Source organism: Scaptodrosophila lebanonensis, unplaced genomic scaffold (assembly GCF_003285725.1).
Source record: "Scaptodrosophila lebanonensis strain 11010-0011.00,11010-0021.00 unplaced genomic scaffold, SlebRS2 tig00000072-arrow-pilon, whole genome shotgun sequence".
Lineage (NCBI taxonomy): Eukaryota > Metazoa > Arthropoda > Insecta > Diptera > Drosophilidae > Scaptodrosophila > Scaptodrosophila lebanonensis.
Window position 1 is genome coordinate 5,071,227 of NW_022060558.1, and position 19,383 is coordinate 5,090,609.

At 35.4% G+C, this 19,383-nt stretch overlaps 1 protein-coding gene across 12 annotated transcripts in view; it reads right to left on the reverse strand.

Annotated features, from left to right (window-relative positions):
• Positions 1-19,383, reverse strand: part of LOC115625550 (calcium-activated potassium channel slowpoke) — a 58,472-nt gene that overhangs the window by 2,756 nt on the left and 36,333 nt on the right. For 4 of the 12 annotated variants that reach the window (XM_030520639.1, XM_030520640.1, XM_030520635.1 and 1 more), the window contains exons 12-19: positions 19,006-19,118; positions 16,081-16,239; positions 15,348-15,424; positions 14,634-14,669; positions 5,315-5,347; positions 5,056-5,251; positions 1,747-1,924; positions 56-563 (exon numbers count right to left, since the gene is read on the reverse strand). In XM_030520639.1, coding sequence (XP_030376499.1) covers positions 56-563; positions 1,747-1,924; positions 5,056-5,251; positions 5,315-5,347; positions 14,634-14,669; positions 15,348-15,424; positions 16,081-16,239; positions 19,006-19,118 — 1,300 coding nt within the window. Of the gene's footprint in view, positions 1-55; positions 564-1,746; positions 1,925-4,240; positions 4,307-5,055; positions 5,252-5,314; positions 5,348-6,404; positions 6,480-8,101; positions 8,126-9,843; positions 9,895-14,633; positions 14,670-15,347; positions 15,425-16,080; positions 16,240-17,461; positions 17,575-19,005; positions 19,119-19,383 lie in introns of all 12 variants that reach the window. The other 8 variants (XM_030520638.1, XM_030520637.1, XM_030520631.1 and 5 more) reach the window with 7 other exon arrangements.

Below are 19,383 nucleotides of genomic sequence, written 5' to 3' on the forward strand. Positions count from 1 at the left end.
GCGTTAATCTCTTGGTCGTTCGCAAACTCGGCCAACTTAGTGCGATGCAGTTTACCTGTTATCATGGGCACATTGGCGCCGTACACTGAGCCGCGCCGCTGCAGCACAATCGGACTTCCAGCGGTCGCGCTCAGATTGTCAAACTCCGGACCGCGTTGGGAGAGCACGCCGATCGTGTCGTCGAAGGTCATAGCCTTGATGTTTAGCGAGGCCAGAATGGCTTCTTTATCTGCTAGCGTGGGATCGTCGTTACTAGGAACTTTGGCCGACAATATGCAGCACATATCACACAGATTGACGTTGACGGCACGCAAATCGGCGCGACTCAGTGGGGAGCCATTGAGCACCGATATTTTGGGCAGATTCTGTAGCATTTTCCATTCGCGTCGAATATAATCCACCGATCCTACAATTACCACGTGCTTGAGCTCGTGATAGTGGAAATTGGATGCCCGCAGCGGCATAACCAGATTCCGTAGCCCGATGAGTGGCGAGTCCGGATCCGCAAACAGGCAGACAACCACGTGACCGTTTAGCACCGTCATGGCCGCTTGATTGCGATCCTGAAATTCATGATCAGTGGTAAGTAATAATTTTGCATGGCCATGTGATTAAAACCGAATTAGACAGCAATGAGTCTGTCTTTATATGTATACTTGTATAGCTTTATATTAAGTTACAACAGGCCTCTAAGAGCTTGTATATCTATATCAAAAATCAATACATTGAATTAAAGCTCCTAAATTCAAAAATACCGATTAAAGCCCGCGATTAATAGTAAAGGAGGAATATATTTGAAAGAGGCAGAAAACCATTGTTCATATGAAGTCAATGATTTTGATACGAGGTTTTCCTTGTCAAACACCACTGTCGAATTGATTTTGAACAACAATAAATTTAGTTTTCCAGTGTTCTTAACTGCCGAGAAACTTTTTTAGGACTTTTCCGAGTATCGTTCTCCGTATATTTCTTTGAGAGAAGTTCGGGAGTATTTGAACTTGAAAGTGAATTAAGGTGAAACGAACATCGTATATATGCTGCATAATTAATAAAGTTCAATAAGGATATTTGTATATACATATTTACGAGTATTCGAATATAAAAAATATAAAAAAGAACGTGAGCTACTTTTTATTTTTGTTTATAGAGAAATTACGATTTTGTTTGGTTTCCGTAGTAAAATAATAAAAAAGTGGCTGCAATTTATAGGACTTTTCGTTTAATGGCTAGTATTTGTTAAGCGATAAAGAGCACATTCAACAGAACATCTTTTATTCAAGAATTTGGCAGGATTGGTATTAATTCCATCTTTAGGATGACTCTAACTAGACTTTAATAAGATTACCAACTACGAGTAGTCCTTATATATTATAAATAGCTCTCACTATGGATTTCTAAATTTTCTGCAATTTATAGGACTTTTCGTTTAATGGCTAGTATTTGTTAAGCGATAAAGAGCACATTCAACAGAACATCTTTTATTCAAGAATTTGGCAGGATTGGTATTAATTCCATCTTTAGGATAACTCTAACTAGACTTTAATTAGATTACCAACTACGAGTATTCCTTATATATTATAAATAGCTCTCACTATGGATTTCTAAATATTTGAATATATATATTTTTGTATAGTATTGGTCGAAAACTGTCGAGTAACCCGAAGCTACTGAAGAGAAACCTTCGAATATTCTGGTATATGCGACGATCCGTATTTATTAGCTTGTCCATATTACACGTGTACATACCAATATGCAGTCTTCTAAGCTTTTCGCCGGACTCCAGTGGAACATGCCCGTCGAGTCGTACTTCATTTCTGTCTTCTCGAAATCAAAGTCCTTCGACTGGTCGTCCGCGATGCCGGCGGGCAAGGTAACGCCGCCATTTTGATTTTGCGTGCCCGTGCCAGAGCTGCGACTCGTTGGCCTAAATACGCAAGTAGACGGGAGATCGGTTTTAGCTAGGCGGTCTGTGCGGCTTGCAATGCGGTGGTGGTGTTTGGGTTTTTGGCATATCATTTTATCAACCAATCAAAATAAACGCTACATCCAAATGCAAAGTGCTCTGGTAACTCTACGAGTACGTTTCGTTCAAAAAATGCATGAGTACTTGCAACTCGTTGATATTGAAAAGAGTACAGTAAGTAGTAAGTAAGATAGAGATTACGAGTAGTGGCAGAGAGAAAGAAGAGTAGAGCTTGTGCTAATAACAAAATACATACATATACTATATAGTACGATAATACCAAATACCAATATACCAATGCGAATAAAATGAAACACATTCGTTCAACTACTCAAAACTTCAGCTTAAAAACTTATCTCCGGCTCCGAGTGCGGCTTGTGGCATGCGGCAGTCCCCAGGTGAGTGTGCGTGTGTAGTACGTGTATATGTGTGTGTGTGTGTGCGTGCGGGCAAATTGTTGGCATGCACAAGGGACCCCACATCGTGCCGCAGCCTCGGAATAACACAAAAATTTACTCTATTATAATGAATGCCGTTCGCAATTAGCAAATAAAGAAGGAGCTCGAGAACCAAAGGTGCACGGTCTGCACAAGCTCCATAAGTGAAATGAAAACGAGAAACACACAGAGTACAGAGAATACGCAAAGATGTCGATGCTGTTTTGTTCAGTGTACGCTGACTATTGACTGTTGGCCATGTGTCTTACGAGTATTGGTAGACTTATGATTCGACATACATAAGTACATACTTATACTACTTATGTATGTGTTAGGTTTTGTGTTCAACGAACAGCTGCTCGTCTTAATTTTAGTATAATAGTATGTTTAAAAATGCAACTACAATATGTTAGTAAGTATGTAGTAAGTAGTAGTTACGAGTATTATATGCAACAATAGTATGTTGAGAATGAAGGCAAGTAAGATGCGACCAAAAACGTAGTTACATTTAATTACATTTACGAATACAGTTAGTTACACACACAAGTTATGAATTGCTTTGATTTACAAATTGAATTAGTTTTGGTAAAATTAGTAATAGTAGCAAGAATAGTTAGTAAAAGGCACACACTGACAAAGTAAAAATGTACACAGACATATCATACTCTTGGGCCGGTTCTTATTGATTTTGCAAGGCTGCCAACCTCTCTGGGCAATACGAAAAACAATCACAGATGCCACGTATAAGCTCCAATTTATTAATGAATATCAAAACCCGATCCCAATTTTGTAAATAATACCTAGTTGAAGGCATCCAATTATTAAATATTTCAAACATTTGCCGCTACTTATTCTCCAAAAACTTGATCCAAGCCAACGAAAAATATATTCTTTCCTTTCATTCTCCTTCAGTACAAAGATATTATACGCGAACAAATGTATTAAATTAGATACAAATTGTAATCTATTTTTTCAAATGTGTCCTATTGAAACTGACTTGGCAATTGTTATAAAAAATTTTAAGGCAGGGGGGCAGGGGAGGGCCGTTGCCACCAGCCTTTGCTACGAAAATATATACATACTTCTTTTTCGAAATCTTTTATTCCTTATTATGAACAGAATACTCTATATCGATGAATAGCATTTGATCCAGAATACTTGGATCTTGAAACACCTCGTTCTGCCACCTTTGTCGCTAATGACAATAACGTAGGAATTATACTTTATAACCCTAACTATAGAAATGAAATAATAATAAAATATACCCCCTGCAACTTCATCGCCCTCTTACTAATTATAGAAACCTAATCAAGTGGCAGCCGTGGAAATTCTTCCACGCAAGCTTGGTTTCATTGTTGCAAGCCTAAAAGGAGTTGGCGACCTTGCTATCTGGCGTTCTATGATTAAAAAAATACTGTGTTAGATGTTAAAAAAATAGTTTGTACGTATAGTTATGTGAAATGCATTGTTGTCGTAAAATGTTGGTTAGTGTTTTTCAGATTAGTTTGTTAAACAGAGAGAGACACAGACACACAACACATACGTACGCAGACAGAGTTATATACATACACGTACACAAATGTATTCAAATTTCATTTTTAATTATGTACGAGTAGTATGTATGTATGTAATACGAGATTAATTAGCTTTCAATCAATCAATGAATCAATCAATCAAAACAGCTGAGAGTGTGTTAAACAAAATGCGCATAAATGTTGTTAGAGTAATTACGAATATGCTAGATAGTAGTTTTATAGTTAGTTATATGTATGTAGGTATGTAGTTTAAAACTGAATTGCTTTTCGCTTAGTAAAGATTCTAGGAAATTATGGACGCATACATGAGCTTTTTAACTTCGTAAGCAAGTTGATAGCCCGCATAAGGGTTAGCATCATTTTCTGGTGGCCTGAAACAAAATGTTTTTCGTTTTTTATACATTTAGACTTGTTAAATTTATAAGTTTTATTGTTTGTTGTTGTTGTTGTTGATGTTCTTGTTGCTGTTGTTGTGGCTATAGTTCTTATTTTTATATTTTTTCTTCTGCTTTTAATTTTTTGTGTGAGTGATAAGAAGTGTAATTAGTAGAGAGCATTTACATATGTACGAGATTGTTGTTATTGTTTTGCTGTTTTTTTTTTTTGTAGTTGCTGTTGTTAGTTGTTTAGCAACATAAAGGTGTAAAATAAAACACATAATTTGGCACAAATCATTAGTTGATAGTAAGTGTTAGTAGAAAAACTCTTTTTTTTTTGGCTTTAGATTTAGTTCTGGTGGAACGGAAACGGAAATTGGCAAACCATTGAATAAATTATATAGAAATATGTATATAGTAGTATGTACGAGTAAATATGGAACAGTGGAATAGTGGAACAGCATTGGCCTAAAGTGTTCGCTTCTTGTCTTGCTCATTATAATTACCGAATTTTTGTTTTGGTTTGTTTGTTGCTATATTTTTTGTAATACAAAGTGCCGTTTGCCGTGTATTTATTTATAAGTATATTTATATAGTAAGTAGTAAGTACGTATATGTCTTTAAATGGAATAGACTTGAGGCAGGCCGACAGGAGCCGCTAGGCTTACAATCCTCAGCCTCAGCTTCAGCCCAAGTCCAAGTCCAAGCCCAAGCCCAGCCCACACCTCCGTGCGCCCACTCACCTGTTGTACTGAGACGGCGATATGACTTGACCCTCCACCTGCCTGCTCACGTTCACCGTGGGCTTCACTTTGTTCACTTGCTTGCCCGCTGCAGCGGCAGCGGCGGCGGCAGCGGCGGTGACAGTGTTGTTCATGTGATGCATGGCCCCTGTACCGTTTCCAGTGCCATTCGGACGGCGCACATTGCGATTGAGTACTGTAAGAAAGAGAGGAGGCGTGAAGAGTCAGGTGGGCGGCATGGGAGAGCGGCAAAACTTACGATTCGTATCTTCTCTGTCGCGTGTGATATCACCTGAGGCAGAGCAGATGAGGTGAGATGAGGAAGCGCGATAAGGGGCGGCAATTGTAAGAGAAAACGTTAATCGATTAGTAACAGCGCAAAATATGGCAGCTCTGGCTGGCAAGTGTTTGTCTATCGATCGATTGGAGATTTAACTTTAGCTCTACGGGTATGTAGCAGTATTTGCATTAGTCAAGTTAGTCAAGAAAGGTAGTTTTGAGCCGCGTATGGTTAAACATACACGTATGTATGTATGTACATGTATGTAGTAGATCTTAATAAGTATTAATTGGTTAGGCAGTTACATTTGTTGGATTGTTTTGTAAGTAGTTGAGGGCAGTTTCAAGTGTACTCGTATACGTATAAGTATTGTAGTATGTGGTGTGAGTTGCAACAGTGTCGACACAATAAATGTAAATAAACAAAGTTGTTAACAAGCAGATTGTATGCAAAACAAAACACACCAAAAATGTATACAAAAGTAAACAAGTCGTTAAATAGACATCGATCAAATGGCAGTTGAGTAGTTAAGGTTCAATATATAGAGATATTTCAGTTCATTATATAGCATGTATGTAGTAGATACATATATATATGTATAACGAGTAAATTTATTGAAAATAGTTGTCATCTTACATTAGCAAAAACAATTTCTGTTCATATGATTATAAGCAAATAAAACAATTTTATGCAAACGAATAGCTAAAGAACAATTATGAGCTGTATGGTATTTGATTTAACGCATTGTGTTTGGTTTGGCTTGGACAGATGGAGTTTTTCTTGGCTCTTTTTTCAAAGCATGTTGTTGAGACTTATTGAGCGCTGCATGATGTTGAATCGAAAAAAGCGAACTTAGGCAAAAGTCAAACTGAGGCAAAATTTGTGTAAGAACTGTGGTATGGTCGTCGACGTCTTGTGTTCAAAATAACCTTTCTATCATTTGCAAGGTGCAAGTTGCTGTAACTTGACTTATGTAAGCGTTTGCTTTCGAGTTTATTCGATAGAGATATAGATATTTCAAATATAAATATATGTGTTTGTTTTGGTCTTATATAAGCTGAGAATTTACCAGATACAGATCCACGCACATGCACCCGTTTGGGTAGCTCTGGTGGCGTAAATGTGGGTGCAGGATGGTGTTCATCTGTAAGATATTTGGTTTTGTTATCGCACAGCTTCAGGTAGTCGAATTCATTTGTGTGTGGGTTTTCTTTTTTTCATTTGTTGTGTAGTTTATATGCCTTTATGTGAAGCTCATAATTTGATTTTGAAATATACATAAATTTCATTAAGAGGGGAAGTACATTGTGGTGTGTTTTTTTTTTTTCATTTTCAGGAACACAAATTGTAAAAATTGAGTTTGTTGTAACAACAAAAAGTGGAAATCAATGTGATTTTTTAGAAATGAAATATAAAATAATTTAAATCATTTGGTGTCTTTTGTTGGATTACCTAAGGAAACATAAAATTTTTGTTTAACCAAGGACACACCGAAATTAAAGAGAGTGTTGAAGATGGTCTGGGAAATGGCTTCTGGGATCATTGTAAGGTCTCTAATTATCTTGTACAACTAAAGACATAAGAAAAACATGCAAATAAATATGAGAGTGTAAAGAGTTGAGAAACAACTACTTGTATAGTACAACGAACACAACGACAGTACAGAAAGCAAAAGCAAGCACAATCAGGCATTGGCATAAGCATCGGGTTAGGCATTTGCATAGGCATGGGAACAGCATCAAGCAGTCTCGTTTAAAACAGTAGTTTAGATAACCAAATCGATTTGTTTTCTTAGTTGAAATGGGTAATATATTAGTCAAGCAGCACGCTGGCAATGTGCAGTTGTGCGGTGGTTTAAAAGCTAAGTAATAGGCTACTACTTGTATAAAAGCATTATTCTTGAGAGTGTTTAGGTTATTTACTTTAGTCACATTGGGCTTTCGGTTAAAGCGTTTATGGGTGTTACAAATATGAACTACAACTTCCTCAAGATACGCCTCTGGAATACTTCTCTTCAACTTAAACTTCTCATTGTCAGCTACGAGTTGCACTATCTACACGCCCGAACTAAATTGAACATTTTAACATATAAAATATTGTATTTGTCAGCAATTGAACTGCTTTGAATTTGGAATTTTCTCGCGTTGCAATTGCCAATAGCCGACTCAATTCTTTTCTTCTCCATTTGTTTTCTTAGGCTTTGGCGTGCACGCAGGAAGCTGCTTTGCGCTTTGGTGATTTTTAAACATTGGCTGATAAACTTTCAACAGTTGCGTTGCTTTTCAAAACACTTTAAGTTTATTATTTGTGGTTTTTACGAGTGAAACGAAGCCTAGTACTCGGCACAAGCGTAAAGACCAACTTACAGGAAATACAATACCAATTTTTTTGGAAATGCATACTGTTCTTCGCCTTCTGAACTGAGTACTAGGCTTGAAGATTTAACAAAACTTACGTTAAACTTGTATAACTAATTGCACATAACTTTAAAACGAAAAACCGACCAAAGTACATACAACACAAGTCACACTCCAAAACATATGTAATACAAATTACAAAAAAATATATATGTAAGTACTAAAAATATTTGTGTATTTGAAAATAAAACCGTGCACTGGCACACTGTACGAGTAATGTAAATATTTTGGTCAAATGAAATCTATTTGTAAAAATCATAAAACTGTTTATGGACTATATTGAAGTAAAACGAATGCGAATGCTGAAATATTATTTGGATATACGATTATATGACTTAGTTTGACTTACTTGACAACGAGTATTCATCGTCTTCTACAAACACACACACACACAGACATATAAATAGTACGATTTTTTAGTAGTAGTAGAAGTTGATATAAGTGAGTAGAAGGATAAGGGAAGTATATAAAAATAGGATACGTTTACATATATGGAAAAGGACATAGCCCCAGATCATTTACAGAGAATACTTGGATATGAAAAGTCAAAGTATTATTTGAGTTCTTTGTATGAACGTGTAATGCTGATTTTATGAATACATTTTTAATGAATAGGAATTGAGTATTTATAACAAAATTTACTTTTCTGTGGCATACTATCTGTAGTGGGCAATATTTATGTGTATGTACATAATGGAAACGTATATTTTCGCACAACTACGAATTTTGGCATACAAAGAAACGGTGATAATATTGGACGATCCAATAAGATTTAAAAGTCTCTTATATCGTAAACGTTGTTTTCATAGACAATATACATAAGTATATCTAACTAAGTACATTTTACATTATGGATTTTTCGTCACTCTATGTAACTGTACAACAAGAAGCCACTCTCTTCTTTCTTTTGCGGTCTGGGCCCTAAGAAATACAAAAATTAAAAAGTACTATACAAAAGTCATGTACATATTATTAAAGAAATATTATTATTGTATATCTCCTTACTAAGTAGTCCTCTCTTTCGGAGTCTATTCTTACGGTCTATTATTAATTTGCCTTCAGCGCATTATGAAACATATGTACATTTCATATTATTCTGGTTTTTAAGTTCTCTTCAATATATGTTGTAGATCATGTCTTTGTGTATTCAGTTATTGTCTATATGTCAACGTTCTTACGAAATTTACGAAGAGCTTTTGAACATCTTGATGCTTTCATATCGGAATTTTGAAATTTTGATTAAACTACGTTTGTTTGTAATTCTAAGGTCACGACAAATAGGACAAATAGACAGTACGAAGATATAGTTACGTTACGATAAATACATTTAGGTTTGTACAAAATGCGGTTTATGCCGGGTCATGTAAGTATTATATATGATCCGACTTGATATACTAGTATACATACATATATATGTGGTTGTTACAAAATCGATTATATGAGTAGATCATACGAGTATACAGAAACACAACGGCAGACTCAATTGGAATAAAGTTTGAATAGTTCGATTAATTTGGAGTTGAACGCATTTTGGTTTTTTATCGACTCAACTACACACACACACACTAAGGATAATGTTGGTTATTAAAAGTATACAGTTACTATAACGAACGAGTAGAAACGTTTATACGAGTATGTGTGTACAAGTGTCCACTATGTATGTATGAGTATTATCCCTAATTTTGGGCATGTCTGTGTGTACTGTGTAAATGGAGTGTAATGTGTGGGTTCTAGGAAATGTAATTGAGTGACTACTCATGGTTAGATTAATTGAGCATTTTTCTGCTTAACTGACCGACCGATGTTTCATAGTGGGTTTAATTTTGACAGATTGCTTAGCAATAACACATGTAAGTACTAGTTAAGGTTAGTTAGTGGGCGTTTGAGGCGCAGATCTTTAGAATTAGTTAGCAGAAGTAATGTGGAGTAATTTTGATTTTTGTTAGAATTTACTGTATTGTATGTTTCGTTTTTGACTCTGATATGTTTTGTATGCTTAGAAGTACAGTTGAGTTGAGTTGAGTAGAGTAGAGTAGAGTAGAGACAGAGAGAAGAGAGAGAGAGAGAGAGAGTAGAGAGAGTTATACGTACTTGCACGCCCAACCATTTGTACGGCTCGGACGCCTTTCCGGAAGGTGGCCACTGTTTTGTTTCATGAAAACAGAATTTTATAGGATTTGTGTGAATAGGTAAATGATGGTAAGGTAATGATAGTTGGTTTTCTTTTCTTCTTTTCTTTTCAACTTCGTACATCAAATTAATTTATAATAATGTATATAAGTATAAACTCAAACCAATAAATAATACCAATACCAAAATAATGTCAGATTTGAAACTTACAAAATTTAATTCGCACGGCACACGTTATATTTAAAATTTCATTTAATATATATTGTGAAGTGTACATATTTATGAATAGGTATATATGTATATTAAGGTGTGTACAAAAAAATTAACTAGTTATGCATTATGCACACAATTTTCTTTTAGGAAACCAACAAACTCGTTGAAAGGCTAATTTAATTCTATGTTTAATTTACACTGAAAGTACAATAGATAGCACCATTAAAAGAAAGAGAGCAAGGAAGTAACTATTGAACGCTATTATAGATAGTCCGGCACGATTTCCTAATGCATATATGTACATAATTCCTTGCAGTTAAATTGTATCGCTTGCTCTCCTACCCTCAAAGCTAACAGACCCACTTAGCGTCAAATTGAGGTGTCCTGTATCTTTTTAACTGCACCTCCGGGTAGCGTGGGATTTTAGCGGGGTCGGGCTAAGCCAGTTCTGGTGGATAGGTTTGCATTGAGTTGGATAGCTGGGTCATTAAGCATAAGCCTAAAGGTTTAGCTTTTAGCACTGGGGCTGGCTGACACGCTTAAACACAAATTTACAAAGAATTTTAGATAGTTCTTGCATTTATATTTTTTAGTTGTTTGTTTTGGATTTAAATGGCTTACACGGATTTATTTGTTAGCAAAGGCATTTTAAATAATTTTTTTGATAAGTAGGAGCTTCGGCTGGCCGAATTCAAATACATATTCCAATTTCTAGTCGAGCAATTTTATTTTCATTGCATTTAATTTGTTGGTATTTTAGCCTAAATCGATATATATGTATACATACACACTTTTTTTAAGTCCTCGACAAATTATCAGAAAATTTGAAAATTATCCAAAAAATATACTTGAATATTATTAATATATAGTATAAATCATTGTTAATGTAGTTATAGACGGACATAAGACTTTTTTATAGCCTGTACCCAAAGGGTGAAAGGCTATACTAGTTTTGTGCGCATGTATGTAACACACAGAAGGAGGCGTGGCAGACCCCACAAAGTATATATATTCTTGATCAGGATGAGAAGACGAGTCGATATAGCCATGTCCGTCTGTCCGTCTGTCCGTCTGACCGTCTCTCCGTCTGTCTGTATGAGCGCAAGGATCTCAGTAAGTACAAGAGCTAGGATAACCAAAATTGGTATCAAGGTTCCTATAAGCCCTAGGCAGAACGAGTTTGTTTATTTTTTCTGATACACCCCCCCACTCCCCCGCAATTCGTATTTTTTCTTATAACTTCCGTAATTCTCGGAATTTTGAAATAAATTTTGGTAGGTACATCCAGTTAGTACTAATGTGTCCGTGTGCCAAATTTCATCATGATAGGTCAATTCTGAAGAAGTTATAGCCATAAGTAAAATCGCTGCTCATGCGCTGCCTGCAGCTCTGTCGGCAGCGCTGCCCGCAGCTGTTGTTGTTGTTGCTGCTTTTGTTCAACTTTGTGCTGCATACATACACGCATATGAACACGCATAGGTACGTGATGTAAATGTATGCTGTTTAAACTGAACATAAACATGTATTCTAATTTAATTTAATTAATTATTTTAATTAATTCATTCATTATTTTTTTTAATAATTTAATTTTTTTTTAATTTTTTTTTTTTTTTAATTTTTCCTTTTTGTGGAGAGTACAGGCTATTTTACTGTCGGGCTTGCTCGACTGTAGCGTTCTATCTTGTTTATGTTCTCTGAGGCTCCCCCTGGGGGGAATTTCAATTCACTACGGATATTTTATATTTTTTAATAGCTTAGATATTTTGGAAAGTGTATTTTTTTTATAGAAAACACAAATAGCTAAATGTGGCTAGCAGCAACAAATAAATCACTTGGCAGTATTTAAATATGTATGTACGTATAGATATTTATATAGATAATAGGTATAGCGCGCTGCAACTTTGATTAATATTTGTATTTGGAATTCGTTTTTGGTTGTTTTCAAATTGATTTTAAGCGTACCCTCCATTGTATTCATCACCGATGTGATGCCTTGGTTGACCATGCCCGTCTGCATCATAATCATGCCCACATCTGCAAGACGATGACGGTTTTCATATACAAACGCACACATGGAAACAAATGGTTTGGCCTCAAACTTAAGCTCGAGGCGCTAAAATGCTCTGGTTATATACTATATATATATATATATATATATATATATATATATAGTATATATATATATATATATATATATATATATATATATATATATATATATATATATATATATATATATATATATATATATTATATGCGTTGATAATTGCAGCTCCAAATAACGGTAGTTGCAGGCCCAATCGGACCGCGGCTTTCCAGCAGTCTTTTGATTTTTAAGCCAAACTCAGGCAACGCAAATTGGTTAACTTACTAACTACTTGAGAACATTGCAGCTAAAACTTTAGATATATGTAGATATTTATAATTTAAATTAATTGTAGATAGTATATGTAGGTATTTAGATTTGTGTAAGTTCATGAAAGTTTCGTATACAAGTGTTATGCTAAGGAAATTATAATACACAAACGTTAGTCTTCGGATTAATTGGATGTAACTTGTGACACGCTTTATGGATATGTTTAAACAACGTTGGTAAACATACGTAATCGCCCTTTGACACCAGAACAACAAAATTATTTAAAATTTATACATCATTTCTGGATTGTGTGCGATTTATGTTCTTTGCTTTCACAAGCGAATTTAAGGAAGAGTTATACTCCAGTTCTTAGTCTAGTGTCATAAGGCGATAGCAGTAAGTAGATAGATGTATATATAAACCTGCTCTAGAATTATTTACACGTTTTCTTTTCGGGCGTTTACTGCAACTACTTGTTTAGTTATGTACAATTGCTGGTGGTGAGTGTGTTAAGTTGTGCCACCAAGGAAATCATAAGGTACGAGTAACACTAACTGTAAAGCAACGGCTTGAAGAGAACGGCCCGGCATAAGTATATTATAAGGTTCTTAGATACGATCTCAACAGTTACAATTATATAGTTGTATGCAAAGATAAATTAGTTGTATTAGTATCGGTAGTTAGAGTTGTATGCTGCAAAATGATTTAAAAGATACTTTTTATCTTTGATGTAGTATTGTACGAGTATGTGGCTGTGGTAGGTGTGATAAAAATTGTAAATCGAGTTCTGTGCTCAGTTCCATGCACTTCTTTTTATATGAAGTAAATGTTAAATTATTCTCTGCTCGCAATACATATCAAGTATAAATTGTTGTAATAGAGCGAAAGTTAAATACGAATATAAAAGAGAGAGAGGAGCAGTAGGAGTAGCGAAACAGACTTTTAACAAAGTGCAGCTTAGAATTTGTTTAAAAAAATGTTGTTTTTTTTTTTTAAATTTGTAAATAAAAAGTTTTATTTTTCCGGCGAGAAATGACCAAAAATTTAACTAAACGACAGAACAAAAGATGCGCGCCAACCCGTATACCCTTTCCATGCACACGTTCAAATCGACTATAAAATATTTTGACGAGTCAATTTTTTTTCAAGCATACATATTATAATTGGTATAAGTGTTACTTTATTAAATAACTCATTTTATTCCAATTCTTATGACAGTAGAAAGGGTATGGTTAACGCAGATCACACGGTGGTGTATGCTCATCAAAATGAAACATACTCGCCGAAAAGGCCATCATTGTCCGGAGGTTCAAATCCGCAAAACATAAATGTTCCTTGAGTTTCTAGTTTCAAAACAACTAAATGAATCTAGAATCGTGTGTTGGGTGGAAAAATGGATAAAGTTCAAGCATTTCTTGCTGCTGGTTGTTGCTGAAGTACGAGTAGTATTCAAAAAAAAAAAAAAAAACTGGGGTTGCATTTCGCACAAACATATTTACAAATTCAACGGTACATTTGTAAGCCATCGGTAGGGTATATATGTATGTAGTATATATGTAAGTATGCAGTCTTATGTGTTAACCGTTGTAGTTAATAATTTTGTAGTAAATATCTTAGTATGGTGGATTATATTGTATACTTAGAGGCGCATTTCAAACAAACTGTGACAAAAAATGGAACTGCACATGGGCAAGGGTTACAGGCGGGACGGTTGTTCGTTGTGTATATATTAGTAGTTTAGTAGTAGTAGAAGTAATAATATGTGGGTGTACGTGTGGTTTAGAGGTATAGAAACAAAATTAGAGTTGTTGCAAAGGAAGGGCAGTATGGATATATAGTACACTTTCAAAATGCTTCAAATGATGGCAAATTGTTCTATCAAAAATCAATGAAACCGGGGGAAGTACAAATTTAACAAATAAAAAAACCAAAACCATTACAGCATGAAGTGCACTTGAAGGTGTTGAGTTTGGTTTGGTTGGTAATTGGAAGACGGACTTGTGGACTTGAATTTACTTCCGGTCTCAAACACAAAAACAAAGGTAACGAAGGTATGCGGAAGTTGGGCATAAAAATTCATAAACTGAGTGTGAGTGGGTTAAAGTTTGTTTGTTAATTGTTGTTGGTTGTTTGTTGTTTTTGTTGTTAGTGTTTATTGTTAAACGGTTTTTGCATGATTTACCTAAGTCGTCATACTTGCTCCTGGGCTGAACAGTCACTGTGGGACAAAGTTATGGTATTTGTTTGTATTATTTTGTATTAGTTTGAATTTGAATTTGGTTTTTGATTTGATTTTTTTAAATTATGTTATGCCATGTCGCAAACACACACACACACACAAGCACACGCATTGGCATATGCATGTGTTGCCAACACGCCATCAGGATTGTTATTTGATGCAGTTATTGTAGTAGATGTTGTTGTTGTTTTCATATTGGTTTTGTTTTTGAGGGCCAAACGCGCCAACATACACATTTATGTTGAAAAATACATAATAAAGAAATTATTTTTTAAATATATGTTGAGTTTTTTATGCTGAGTATTAAATATTTAGTCATAGATAGTATGTGGTATATAGATTTAGGAACATTTTAGAGAGCAAACAGTTGGGATTAGTGCATCTGGCAGACGGCTGCTTAATTAAAAATCGTTGCGAGTGTGGTATTATAAAAGAGCCTGACCTTAAAAATGCTTATTGCTATGTATATATGGATGTCGTTGCTTGTTAAATATAGGTATATATTTGATTATTTTTGTTGTTCTTATATCGCTCGACCAAAATCAAATGACAAAATTAAATTACATATTTAAGTGAAAAGAAATAAGTAAAACCAAATACATATACGTAGATATATTTATAAGTTGCATCGAATGAAATGGAACAAAATTTACTTACAGTTTTTGCATTTGCATTTCTTGATGAGTGTCTCATCCTTGATGTCCTCATGGCAGGCTTTGCAGTAGAACCAGGCTCTGTAAGTAATTAATATCCGAGTAATGGCAGTCAACTAATTTCGTTTCGGAAATGTTAACGTTCTTTCTAAGATTACTTGCTGGAAAATACTTGTAACATATTTTTACAGCACTATTACAACAAACCAACTATTAAATGATTTCATTTGATTTCGATCATTTTGTTTTAGAATATTCATAGCAATGCTAGAGACTTCCAATCGCAAAATGTGGTAAGCATTGGATTGTCTTCTTTTGTTTATTACAAGATACCTTTTTACTCTCCACGCACAGGGTATTCAACTAGTTTGAATATTACATGAAAGTACTTTTTTGAGCCGGGTATAGAATGCCATAAGATTGGTACAACGAAAATATGCAATATAAATATGCTTAGGAACGTGTTAATCAACCATTCTATGTTGAAAAAAATGTTCATTTATATGTTTTATAAATAATATGATAAGCAACACAACTAGTCCTTAGAAAGCCAATAGTAGCCCCTCATGAAAATCTCTGCCAATTTGTGGCAAGCGATCTAACTTTTCACATTTTAATCTTAACTTCCTTACAAAACCAGTTCTTACAAGTATTTGCAAAAGTTGAAAGTTAATGGTTATAGTTGAAGAGAAATGGGCCGTATGTCAACTTGAGGGATTGAAAAGTGTTGAACTTACCGCTTGACCTCGTCGGCACTTTGTGCTATGAAAAAACCCTGCGTATTTGCCTGTATTTTGGCTCCACGCGGGTTTATTGAAATTTTGCTGTCGGCTCCCTCCTCAGCACCTTTGATCTCAATGGCCAGCAACAGCAACTTCAGCTTCGAGAAACACAGCCTATATGGGGATTGGTGTAGAACCGGTAAGTGTTATTAGTTTCATGATGGCAAACGTACTTGAATTTCTTAGGTCTACATCTAGTTAAATCGTACAGAGTGTATTTAAACTTAGAACTATAATGCTCCATTAAAAATATTAAAAACTTAGCATGCAGTCGTGTGCGTTGAAGGTGTCTGCACAGAAGCTCGCTATTAACAGGCTAGAGAATACAAGTACGAATATATTTATTGTAAAAAACCAAGACCAAAAACACAAACACAAAATAACAAAAACATTTCGTTCGGGAACACAGGACAACGACGGCGCACATAAAACTCATGCGGGACAAAATGCGTACAAAATATTGAAAAAAAAAAGAAAACTCTGTTCCAAAAACCGAAACTACAGACAAAATATTGCTACAAAGTAAAATTATTTAGTTGAGGAAGACCATCCAGTAGTGGCTGCATAGCTGTCTGTGCTTTTTGGACGCAGTGTTAATGGTTGCTGTTGCTTTTGCTTTTGCTGTTGTGGTGTTTGTATTGATATTGGCTGTGGGTTGGTTGTAGACTAAACTATATATGTATGTAGGAATAGTAGTTCTAGAAGGCGCATGCAATGATATTTGCGGTTGCTGAGGTTGGTTGTTTTGGTAAGCGCTGATTGTTTCGGGGCTATATTGTGGAAGTACAAGTACCATGGGTGTACGAGGACATAAGTAGATGTGTCGGTGTGGGTTCTATCTTTAGTTCGGGACCAATTGCTGTTTGTGGTGGTGGGCTAAGAGGTGAACAGGATAGTGTCAAAATTGTAAATGTTTGCTCAATTATGGATTCTTGCTTCTAAATCACTGGTGACTGGCTTAAGAACGAGTATTGGAAACGGATGCAAGACGATGTCATTCCAAAAACCAATTCATACAAATGTTAAATATACAAGTTTATCGATGCGTTTCTCTTTGTTTGTTTTCTTTTGAGTTTTCATTGGAGTTGATAGGAGTAACTAAGTATAATTAGTAAGTAGGTAGTAAATAAGTAAGTAGTAGTAATAATAGGGCAAAAAGTATTTTGTTAAAAAGAGTATATTAAACAAAACCGATAATTCATGTTGAGAAATCATAAAAAGAACGTAGTAGTACTGTAGTATTGTTAAACGAACATATTGTACAATGCAAAAAGTAGTAGAGTAGTATTTCTTTTTATACAGTTTTTTTCGCTAATTTCTCAGTTTGGAGTCTTACTCGCTGGCTTGTGGGAATGTCATGCCGGTAAATGAAGGTGATAGGGTTTCGGTGTACATCTCGCACCCTGTACCTTGAAGATAATCATTTTGCCAGGCCTGTGTGTCTGGTGACTGAAAGTTAGAAAATGGTTTTGTTGTGGTTTGGATTTAGTAAGTATACTAAAGTAACTACGTGACTTTTTTGTTGTTTGTTTATTATTGTTATATGGGTTGGTTGATTGGTTGTTTGACTGTTGGTATCACAGCTGGGGTACAGTGTAAATAGAGGGTAGACTTGTAGTTGTGGTTGTGGCTGTGGCTGTCACCTTAGCCTTCTTGCTAGTAGCTGGACAGTGTGCTGGACATTCAAACGCATTGCTTTGGCACTACTGGGGAAGAAGTAGGCGCTCGTAGACACGTACATACATATATATTATTCGTAATAGCACGTGGGGGGTGTAGTTGTGTGGGTCAGATGTGTGGGTTAGGCTTAGCTTCAGCTTTGGCATACTTCATTTATATGGACATGGGGATATGTGATCTCTTTGATTTAATACGCAATTGGCATTTTTGTACACTTTCTAGCACTCATATCAGCATTTTAGGCTTAGCGTCTGGCACTCCTCGGAGAAAAACGAACAACGTGTAGCTTGTAACCAAGGGATAAATACATGTATCTCAAAATAAAAAGGAAGAAAAATATCGAAACGAGTACAAAACCAAGTTAAATGAAAAAACCCAAAATGCACGCAAGTCTGTAAACAGAGCTCAGCTCACAAAGATATTGTATGCATAGCTTTTAAATGCACTTTGCTCTTCTTGTGTTTGTGTGTGTGCGTGTGTGTTTGTATGGGTGTCTATGTGGTTTGATGTGGGAGCCTTAAACAAAGAGTCAGCAACAGCTGCCTGAACAATTTTCTCAATTTAGTTGAACTGAAGATAAAAGTAAAACAATTGAGCAAAAATATCATTTGTATTTGCAAACACTGAAGGCAATTTGAACACTTAGAACACTTAATAATTACACAAAGAGTTAGCTTATAACAACGACTAGCTTTCAAAGTGTACGTCGAGGTGTATGTATGTTGTAATTGTGTGTGTGTGTGTGTGTGTGTGTATTTGTGTGTGTGTGGGGCGGGGGGCGTGTATGTGAGTCGGTTTATATCAAGAAATAATAAAATTACAGTATTGCAAGCCAAAACAGGCGCGGCCACACGTTTACACGTTCACATTGCAAGCAAAACTCTGTCAGTGTAAACGGGCCAAGACTCAAATGTTTTTGGCTCGACAAATAATAAATCCACAAATAAAAGAAAATTCTTACAACAACAATCATAACCGAGTTGAAAAACTAGGCGAGTGTGTTCTGAGTATGTCTTCGTGTTTGAATTTTTTTTTTTAATTTAAACATTTAGCAGACTGTATGTGTGTCGTGTATGTGTTTCTTATGTTCAACGCTGCACGATTAACAAGTAGTAGAATAGAGTAGTAGGTACGAGTAGATACGATACGAGTATTGTATGTTGTAGCATATAGAAAACGTCGGCCTGCTGCGCAACTTACTCAGTAGCCTGAGCAAATGGTATTCCAATAAATGTGGGACTCAATGTTTCTGTGTACATTTCCATGCCAGTGCCGCGGAGGTAATCATTTGTCCAAGACTGCATGTCTGGCGACTAGGGGTTAAAGACGTACATAATATAGACACATATTTTATGAATTGTTTGTTACTTCGTAGTGGACTCTTGGGCTTCTATCTTCGTTTTGCATTTACAAAAATACATATTAGAAACGCTTAACGCTCAGAAACGCAGATCACTGAAACCTTGTATTTTATTGCAACATTATTTGTTGGCCCGCGTTTAAAGAACAAGTAAAGCGCTCTTCGCTGATTATTGGACTCCAAAGAGTTGTGTAGGTGTGTCTGATAAAGTTGTGTAA